Genomic DNA, 10,961 nt, shown 5'->3' on the forward strand with positions numbered 1-10,961 from the left:
GTTTCAAAATGTTTGCTTACGTGTCAGCTCCAGAATAAGTTTCGGCTGAAAAAGATTTTTTGACTCTATTTTTTAATTATATGTCATTTTTAATTGGTTTTTATCTGATTTTGTGTTAAAATAACTTAAAACAAACTACTTTAAATTATTGTGGTTTAGGTGTTGATTGGTTTACCCGCTATCACCCGCAAACGCAGCGGAGCAAAAAATCGATTAGATCAATTGAAGAAATTTTATATCATGCATAAGACAAATCCAGAAGTCCACGTATTGGAGCTATTTTTTTCTAGTTTATTATATTACTAGACACAATTTTGAGTTATGTTCCCAATAATTAAAATAAAACATATTATTTATAAAATTTATTAGTTTTTAAAATAATTATTTAGTATTTATTTATAATTCTTATTAATTATTTTAAACTAGTGATTTTGATATTAATCATAATAGTATAGTTTTCTGTTTTTTTATAATTATATATGATGTTTATTTTGATAATTTTATGTTTAACCGCTAAAACAACCGCTGGTTTGCCAGTCAAAAATGTTCTGCAAACAGACCCGTCTTAAAAAGTTTAACCAGTCGTGCAAACCGCTGAATAACGCTCAAAACCGCAATCGTCCGCTTCCGCAAACTCCCGCAATCGCAACCGCAACCGTTGCGTTTAATCCAGTCAAGCCCTTAATGTTTCATTTTAATCAAACCATTTCTAAAATTTTATAAAACCGATATTTAGTAAAAATCTAACAATAAAGTAAAAATCAATATATAGAATGTCTAATGGAATGATATTTGTGATGTCTAGATTAGGGTTTTCGACTTTAAATGTTTTAGTATAAATATGTACACAACTTCTTTCTAATTCTCTCACACTCTTTTAAATTGTTTAACTTCTTCTTTTTTCGTTGAATAAGTTTGTTGGGTACTTTAAATCATTATTATGTTTTTGTTCTATTATTATTGTAAATATATATAGTTTGTATTTTCATTCTAAAAACATATCAGCCCAATGGACAAAAAAAGACAACAATAGTATTTATAGTCTGCATCATGTCTTCAAACATTAAAATGTAAAAAAATCTAACAAATAATTATACTCAACAGTAGAGAATAGAAAATAAATGAATCTAAATTACTACTATTAAATTTTAACACAATCATATAAAAAATTATATCAGTCCGCGTAAGGCGCGGAAAATTTCTAGAACAATATTTTTTAATCAGTTTGATTTATTAGTGTGATTAATGCACCAATTTAGTGTCACAATAAAATTGAGATTTTAAATTAGGCGGTTGATATGAAATAGTATATTTTTGTACTACTTTGTCTTTTTTTTTAACCAGCCAATGGCTATAGTTTTGTTGTTACATAGTTTTTAATCACTTGAATTGTGGTTGTAGTTACACCTTGACCAAAAAAAAAAAGAGTTACACATAGTTCATGTTACATGATTTATTATGAATTTTAAAATTTTAATTAAAAATTTGCTAAATGGCCCATTTGAGAGCGAGTAAAACTCTTGTTTTATACAGATGATCTTAGCAAAAATCTAGGTTCAAAGAGCATTTCCATGCATCTCAATGGAGATGATCTTAAGAAAAAAAAAATAATAATAAGAACATGGTAGAACCGACCATGTGCATGCTAAATAAAGTACTACAAAGTAGACACTAAATACAAAAGACTCTTTTTTAAAGGAGCGTTGGTCTTTGATTAATCGAAAATATAACCAGTTGTCGGTCTTTGATTAATTGAAAATAAACTTGGTCTTAAACTATACAGCTGTTGTGACGACAAAAAGAAAAACTAGACAGCTGTGGCCAGATTTGTCCTAACTTCAAAAAGATTTGAGAGTAATTGACTTTAATAATGGAATTGGTCTTAACTAGCTTCCAGTTACATTATACCACAAACTTAAGAGCCTAAGAAAGATTTGAGTTCAAACCTCTTTACTTACATTTTCTCCTTCATTCCTTCTAAAGAACCCATATATGGAGCATTATTCTGGTTGCAGATCTCCATGCGCTACTCTGGGTGATCATTATTTTAGTTCACAATCTGATCCTCCACTCTCTGGCTGCTTCTCGTGCAAAGGCAACTACTTGGAAGCAGATCGTCAGTATAAATATTGTCCGACATGCAAATTGGAATACCACTTTGAATGTTACAAGTATGCGCCGGAGATTAGACATCCTTTTCACCTCTCCCACCCTCTCAAGTTCATCTTCAAAAATCCCCATTCTTCCGATAGTTCTAATTTGGACGATGGTGTCTCGATATCCGAAGGAAGTTATGGAAAATGCAATTGTTGTCGGAAGCGTCTCTCTGAGGTATATTATCATTGTTCCATATGCGATTATAGTATAAACGCTACGTGTGCACGACACGCAATAACTCTCACTATGGCAAACCTGAAAAGACATGAGCACGCTCTCAACCTCTTTCCTGGACGTCTGCCTTTGCCTTGTAATGCTTGTGGGCTATCTCTTGACAAAATCAAGGATCATGCATACACTTGTTTCCCTTGCAGCTACATGGTTCATCGAAAATGTATCGACTTGCCTCGTGTCATTAAGATCACCCGTCACGCACACCGTCTATCTTACTCTTCCTCCCTTCCTTCGGGCGAGTTCCTTTGTGGAGTTTGCCGCCAAACGGTCGACGTTAGTTATGGGCAATACTCATGCTCTAAAGGATGTCATTATGCTGTCCACTCGAAATGTGCAACGAGAAAAGACGTGTGGGACGGAAAAGATCTTGAAGGAGTGCCTGAAGAGCCTGATGAGGTTATTGAACCATTTGAGCAAATAGATGAGGAGACAATACAACATTTCACCCATGAGCATTATCTAAAGTTGCAGAGAGATGACTGTCCTCGCGATCAAGATTATAAGTTTTGTCAAGCTTGCAACCTTGCAATAACAAATTCTGATGGTTTCTACAGTTGTAGCTCTATGCAGTGTGATTTCATTCTTCACGAGACATGTGCATCCCTTCCTATCAAAAAACACCATCCCCTACACAAGCATCCACTTACACTCTTCCAACCATTCCCTCCTAAGCCCCACCACCAATGGTTTGAAATGTTTCCCAAAGGTATCTTTGCATGCAATGGTTGTAACCGAGGAAGTTGTGGTTTTGTGTACAAATGCTTCGAAGACGAATGTGAATTTCAACTAGACGTAAGGTGTGCTTCCCTTCCTGATCCTTTAATCCATGGGAGCCATCCACATGATCACCCCCTTTATTTCAACCTGACCAAGGATAAATGCATGGCTTGTGGGGACGGTGAATGTGGAGAGTATGCCTTAGAATGTATTAAATGCAAGTTATTTTTGGGGCTTTATTGTGCTACTATACCTTGGGTGGCTCACTACAAGTACGATAAGCATCAACTCATTCTTCGTTACGGTGAAGAAGAGACAACAAGTCTCAACTATTGGTGCGAGAAATGTGAAACAAAATTAGATGCAAAGACATGGTTTTATGCATGCGATGATTGCAACGTCACTCTCCATCGAGAATGCTTATTGGGGGCAAGTGTCTACATGAAGCCCAACCATAACATCAGAGCATGGGGTGCTGAGGCTGAAATTACTCGCAACAATGGCAATTCTCGACCACTCTGCGATGGATGTGGTATTCTCTGCGTAGATACTTTGGTTTACAAGGCAGAAGTTGGATATTGTTGTAGTTTCCGCTGTGTTAAACTTTCATCAGACCGAAAGATGCTTTGGTCTTGAAGTTGCTAAATGATAGAATTTAAGAACCGAACCGGGGATTGTATAACCAAACCAGAGCACCAACAAGTATGTGACGTGATGAAGCTATGTCTTTTTTTTTTGCAATTATTTCAGTTTTAATAAGGAGTTATTCCTCTTGTTGAGGAATTAACCTTCCTATTTTTCCATTTCCCATATATTTGTAGGAGCTAGGCCTCCGTCATTTGTTTCTTCTTTTCTTCTCCATTTAATTCAAAGAAAACCCCCCAAAATAGGCAATGTTAATTGCCAAAACAGAGTTGTACTTTTCTTGAACAGAATTTTAAATCTGGGACCAACACTAAATAGAAATTGGTTTTCTTTGAGTTCAAAACCGAGATACTGGAGAATAAAAACGGTGAAAAAGAAAGAAAAAAATTTAAGAGCGCCAGTTATGTTTGACGGTTCAGTGTTACACCAAAAACTATCTACTTTTTAATGAGAGATTTATGCAATTGCCTAATTGTTCGGCTCCTATGAAAAAGCTTTAGGCTATGAAGTCCATTGCCCATTCCAGAATTCATGTACAGAAAACCAAAAGGAATAAAAGAAGAACAAAAAGTCATTTACTGCTGATAACATATTCATGTACACAAACATGCAAAGGTAGATAGACCGTTTCAAGGGATCTATTTAATACCCATCAGCGATGAAAAAAGTTTACACAACTACCTTAGCCCTTTTTTAAGCCCATTAATAGCTGAGCGTATTGTTTATGTACAATGGCCAATGTGTAATTATGCAATCACTATTAACTAATCAGTAAATGCAAAACTGTTCATTAACTCAAATATATATTTCAAACCATTCGGAAATTCAACGCACTCCAAGTTTTGTAGAGGTTTGAAAAGAGAGAAGACTCTTTCCTTGATTACTTGATCATAAGGAAAATACAATTCTGTCTACAAGTTTGGAATATGTTATTTTTATTAGGGTTTTTGTGTTTTTTTGTTGCTTTCTTTTGATTTTTTGAATATCTAAATTTTTCATTCAAGAAAAGAATTTAACTAGAACCCGAGATACAAGAAGATAGTTACAGAGTAACTGTTTTGCAATTGCATCTGCTAACAAATTAGCAGAGCATAAATATGAACAAATTAGTAGAGCGCAGAATATAAACAAATAAAACATATATAAAAAAAATAGAGAATAAAGTCTTGATGTCGAAAACAATATTTTTGATCTCTTTTGATGGTTCATTTTTTCTGATAACCCCAATCAGTACTTGAGAATAAGATTTGAAAAGCATTTTATGTAAGCTTTTTTCAATTGCTCTTGTTATGGCTTACCTCATGGCCAGGGCTTCAGCAACTAATGGAGAACAGCATGGTCTTCAGTTCTTCCTTCATGGCTCAGTTCTGTTTTTTTTTTTTTTTGTTGCTTTCATTAAAGTAGGGTTTTTGTTGCTATTGTTAAGTTTGAGGTGTGGTTCCATCAAATTTTGGTTTCATTTCAAACTTAATTTTGTTTAGTGAAAGGTATTCGTATATTAGATTTTTACATGTTTAATTTATATAATTCGATTTTGATTTCTGAAAAGAGAAATAATGAATTCATCTTTAATGAAAATTCAATCGTTGTTTAATAGCTATTGATAGATATATACTTTTTGGGGTATGGATTTGTTAGGTAAAGTTTCAATTTCAATGGCCTTCATGTGCATGCCATTTCCTGATTTCGAAATTCTATAGGGTTTTTAGGAAACTTGATACCTCCGAGTCATATAGTATTAATTATGATTGTTTTGTCCAAAGTGAATATAAATAAAATAAAATAAAAAATTGACAACTAAAGATGGGGACAACAAAATATCTAGAAACGGCAACGTATCAGAACCCACGAACGCGAGCGAAGTCATGATGACGATGACTTACTTTAGTGTCAGTCACTTTTAAAGTTTTCAGATAAAGAAAAATAAATAAAATAAAAAAGGCAGTTTGTTCGGTTGCGAAAAATATGAACCAATGGCTCAAATTGTTGCCTCCTCTCGTCACAACAATCCTCTTATCTCTCGACACCATATCACTCACCTCTCAACCATTTTAAAGATTGTGTTTAAACACAGAATAAAGTTGTTTATTTTCATTTTTAGGTTTTTTTCTTATAATCTCGAAGTTCGGGTTGGAAACTTAATCTCAAAATGTTTAATAATTCAAATATGTTCAATATGTATATCTGAATTCTGAAATATGTTTAAAACAATTTTTATTTGTGAAACGAGAAGAACTGTATTTATAAAGTTGTAAATGTTATACTGAGAACTTTCTTTTTATAATTTTTTTTTGTCATCTGATTTATATATATATAGAAACAAGTTGGATTAGAAGCAGTCACAAAAACTACTCAAACAAACTTGAACAAAGCTTTCCTACACTGAGCCACCTATATATATGAGGCTTACAAAAAAAAAATGTGCTTTCAAACCAAACTCTTGAAGATCTATAATACTCCTATCTCATTTTTAAAAAAGTCTAATCTATTAATCTTATCACATTTTTAAAAAAGTAAAAAGTAATTTCAATAATGCAAGTAGGCTGATCACACTCAAATGCATTGTTTTCCCGTATAAATGAGTTATTTTACCAAACCAACGTACTGTGATGATAAGGTTTATTCCCTTTTACAAAGTCAAAAAGTTGCTTTGACTGTTTAAAAGTTGAAATCACTCAATTTCTTCATGACCTTTGAAAGCTTATCACACTGTTTGATAACGAACCTCCTACCTTATCTATGAACATTGACCAGGATTAATGTTGGACTCTAGATCATTCGTATTTCGTAAATTCTTGAATAAAATTTTAAGATTTTTAGCTGCCATTGGTTTTAATAGAATTAACTGTAGAATTTGTTTTCATCTATACGTTACTTTAAAAGTCTTTAGTGGGTAATAAATCCATATGGTAATGTATTCGGGTAATTAACTATATGAGTGCATTTGTGCAAAATAACATTATACACGTTATAAAAAGTTAAAAACCAATTCCACAGCTATATAGTTTGTTAATTTGATAGAAGCTCTTTTAAGTAGAAATAGGGTAGAAAAAAAACTAGTTTTGTTGAAACCAACCAATATAAATTAAAATTAAATTTCAAATCCTCTAAATGTGGACAAAGGTAGCAAAATTTTCCCACTTAAAACTACATATGAAAAAGGAAATATACTCTTTTGTTCTACTCTTATTTTTAATTCCTTCTTGTTTTTTTTTTCATTTTAAAATCAAATAGAAAAACAATTTTTCCAATTTTTTTCCAACTTTCCTTTAAAATTAAATAAGTTAAACCCAGAGTAATCATTTCTTCTTTTGGCTAACTATAGTAGACTAAAATAACTCCACTTATTAATAATTTTAATTCATTACTCAGTTTATTTACAATATTTGACCAAATACTACACTTATCATCTTAATGACTACATTTGTTGTAGGTGGGTTGAGCACAGCCTCTTTTCTGTAATTTCGACCAGGCCCATTAGCAAATACAAAAAGCCCACCAAGACCGAAAATGGACGAGCCCATTCGCCAAGCCAAAACGAGGTCGTTCGAAGAGATGAGCCTCCCGTATCGAAGGAGCAGCTCGCCACGTCGACGTTGATGAAACAGCTCGCCACGTCGACGTAGAGGAAACAGCTTGCCAGCGCGACATTCCGATAGACGGTCGGTCAGGTCTATCTACCCGGCTGTCCAAGCTACTCTAACCGAGATGTAACCTAATTTGAACACTATAAATAGCCCTGTAACTTCATTTATTACGGGATCCGTAATCTGAAATAAAAACTAAAAACTCGAAATTTGTGATCACTAACTCTTACCTCGCTTAGTAGATCTCGCTTAAATGACCTCGATAAGACCACATCGACCTCACCTCTATCTAACAAGAATCTTCGAGCTCCACCTAGTTATATTTACCGAATTAACCTCGTGTGCGGATACTAAACAACAATTGGCGCCCACCGTGGGGCTAAGAGATTTTTTTCTACGCAAAGAGGGGCTCGATAATGTCAGGAATTCAAACCAACGAAACGATCAGTCTGCCCACATCGACTACTCCCGAGGAGGGACTTAACATGTCACCAGTTAACAACCCAGACACCTCAAACAGGCGATCACCGACGATGAATCCCGTAGAAAACGCGACCTTACATCCAGAGGCACATGATGTCAACCGAAGCACACCGGCCCCTGCCAATGTCACAGCGTTATTCACAACAATGATGGCTCGAATGGAAGAGTTGAATCATCAGACAAGTGTTCGCCTGAACGAGCTAGCTGCAACACAACTCTCTTGTCAGGACCAGGTCAATGTATTGCACTCGTCAGACACCCAAGCGCCGGAGAGACGAGCGCAAGAAATTCAGCGTGTACATCGCGCCTTATTCGGAGACTCTCCCGCACCACCAACAACAGAAAATCCTCCAACCTCGAATTATAACGAGGTGAATATCGGAGCTCTCGAACACGAAACGCGTCGACTTCAAATTAGAAACCCACAACAAGATGAAGAGAAGAACGAAATGAGGGCCAAATTGCGAGCCATGACCTCGCTAGTACATCAAGCTACCAGCTCGGCGCCTGAGATCGATCGCGTGCTGAAAGAAAGCCAAAGCACCCTGTTTACGACCCGAATCACCGATTTCCCGATAAGGACTCAAGTGAAGTTTAATCTCCCAACGTATACGGACAACTCAGACCCAAGCCAATTTATGACTGCGTTCAGCATTCAAATGGGCCGAGCACGATTCACCCCCGAAGAGAAAGATGCTGGTTTCTGCCAGCTGTTTGTCAAAAATCTCAGTGGTGCGGCTCTCGTTTGGTTCTCTAAGTTAAAAGCGAACTCGATTGACAGCTACAAAGCGTTGTCGACCGCCTTCCTCAAGAGATACATGATGTACGTCCAAGGTGCAATCTCCAGCGCCGATCTCTTCCAAATCAAACAGGGCGAAAAGGAATTCCTTCGGTCTTTCATCGGCAGGTTCAATGCGATAGTTTCTCGTATCACCGTGATCGATGAGACATCGCTCTCGGCTCTTCGAAACACCTTACGAATTGATACGAAGTTTCGGGACAGCCTCAAGTTCAGTAAACCCCAAACTCTCGAAGACGCACTTCACCGCGCCACCTTATACATCGAGGACGAAGAAGAGAAAGAGATTGCCTCGCCAGCAAAAACGACGCCAAGGCAGCAGACTCACAAAGAAATCCCCAAACAAGATTATCAAGAACCTCAACAACACCTCAACAATAACTATCGAGGTGACAATCGCCGAGGAGCGATATACAACATTAGCGCTCAACAACAACAGAATCGCCAGTATCAAAACCAATCAAACACCTGGCAACGAGGAGACCGCGGGGATACACGACCTTTCTGCGACTATCACAACAAGTACGGTCACCCGACTGCGATGTGTCGCGAGCTACAGGCTTATTTGCTCGCCAAATATCGTAAGGGAGAGATCGCATTAGCAAACCAGCCCCAAAACACCGCGCCACGCAACAACGAAGCTCTACCAACGGTCCCACCGAGCAGCTTCCACCTCCTCCCCTAACGAACGAGCAACCCAACGACGACCTCGCGAAGAGAGATCGAGGTAACCATCCTCAAGGTGACACTCCTCCGGCATCTCAAAAAAAGGTGTTCTTTATTATGGGAGGCCTATCAACATGCAACGACTCCGTTAGGTCGATAAAAAAGTACGGCCGCCAGGTCATGCTTGCACAAAAATGGCGGGTCAAAAATCCCAAGACTGCTGAAAGTGATGCGATCACATTCTCCGAGGCCGACACGGAGGGAGTTGACATACCACATAACGACCCGCTTGTGATCGAGCTGCGGGTTGCAGATTGCGAGGTGTCGCGGATATTGGTCGATACAGGAAGCTCAGTAGACCTGATTTTCAAAGAAACGCTTGATAAAATGGAACTGGCGAACCATCACCTCAAGTCCTCGGTTAAACCACTCACAGGGTTCGATGGAGATATGGTATACTCGATCGGAACGATCAGACTCTTAGTCTACGCGGCGAAGACGACCTGCCTCGTCAAATTTGTCGTCATCGACAAACCTGCCATCTATAATGTAATTCTGGGAACACCCTGGCTACAATCCATGAAGGCGGTGCCATCAACCTATCATCAATGCCTCAAGTTCCCAACCACGTTCGGGGTAAAAACTATTTGAGGCTCTCAAGAGATATCGAGACTCTGCTTTGCCGCCGAACTCAAGCTTCGATTCAAATCTATGGTCCCAGCCAAGGCGTGCCTTACGATTTTACCTATAACTCAAATCGATTTACCATCTAAGGAAGGACCTAAGCGAGAGCTCGTCGTACAAGTAAACATCGACGAAAGCTATCCCGAACGGTGCGTAGGAATCAGAGATGACTTAAAAGAAGAGATTAAGGTGGAGCTCGTTAGGCTTCTTTGCCGAAATGCATCAACGTTCGCCTGGTCAGTACGTGATATGCCTGGGATCGATCCCGCGATAACAAGTCACGAGCTCAATATCGATCCTACGTTTAAGCCAATCAAGCTGAAAAGGAGAAAGTTATGTCCGGAAAAAGCCCAAGCCGTTAATGATGAAGTCGAGCGTCTGTCGAAGGCTGGCTCGATCGTCGAGGTTAAATATCCGGAGTGGTTAGCAAACCCAATCGTCGTCAAAAAGAAAAACGGCAAATGGAGAATCTGCGTAGACTTCGCCGATCTCAACAAGGCGTGCCCCAAAGATAGTTTCCCCTTGCCACAAATAGATCGAATCGTCGAGGCGACCGCAGGAAACGAACTCTTGTCATTTATGGACGCCTTCTCCGGCTATAATCAGATCATGATGCATCCCGAAGATCGCGAAAAGACATCTTTCATCACTGACCGAGGGATCTACTGTTATAAGGTGATGTCGTTCGGCTTAAAAAACGCGAGCGCAACGTACCAACGACTAGTCAACCACATGTTCGCCAATCAGTTGGGACGAACGATGGAGGTTTACATCGACGATATGCTGGTAAAATCACTTACCGCCGGTGATCATATCGGTCATCTGCAGGCTTGCTTCACTGTCTTGAACCAATATCAAATGAAGTTCCGGAGAATTCCTCGGCTACATCGTCACTAAACGAGGAATCGAGGCAAACCTGAAGCAGATCGATGCCCTAATCAATCTCCCATCACCTCGTAACACTCGCGAGGTCCAACGTCTTACCGGCC

At 38.1% G+C, this 10,961-nt stretch overlaps 1 protein-coding gene across 1 annotated transcript; it reads left to right on the plus strand.

Moving 5' to 3' along the window:
* The first annotated feature begins 1,992 nt into the window (after positions 1–1,992).
* On the plus strand, positions 1,993–3,793 carry LOC18021708. The gene has a single exon (XM_024158473.1). It carries the CDS (start codon positions 1,993–1,995, stop codon positions 3,742–3,744), a length of 1,752 nt encoding a protein of 583 aa, XP_024014241.1. The 3' UTR covers positions 3,745–3,793.
* Positions 3,794–10,961: the final 7,168 nt, after the last annotated feature.

Source organism: Eutrema salsugineum, unplaced genomic scaffold (genome assembly GCF_000478725.1).
Source record: "Eutrema salsugineum unplaced genomic scaffold, Eutsalg1_0 scaffold_15, whole genome shotgun sequence".
Lineage (NCBI taxonomy): Eukaryota > Viridiplantae > Streptophyta > Magnoliopsida > Brassicales > Brassicaceae > Eutrema > Eutrema salsugineum.

Excerpts from the sequence above, each read along its gene's own strand:
- LOC18021708 (XM_024158473.1), top strand. The coding sequence starts at position 1,993 with ATGGAGCATTATTCTGGTTGCAGATCTCCATGCGCTACTCTGGGTGAT.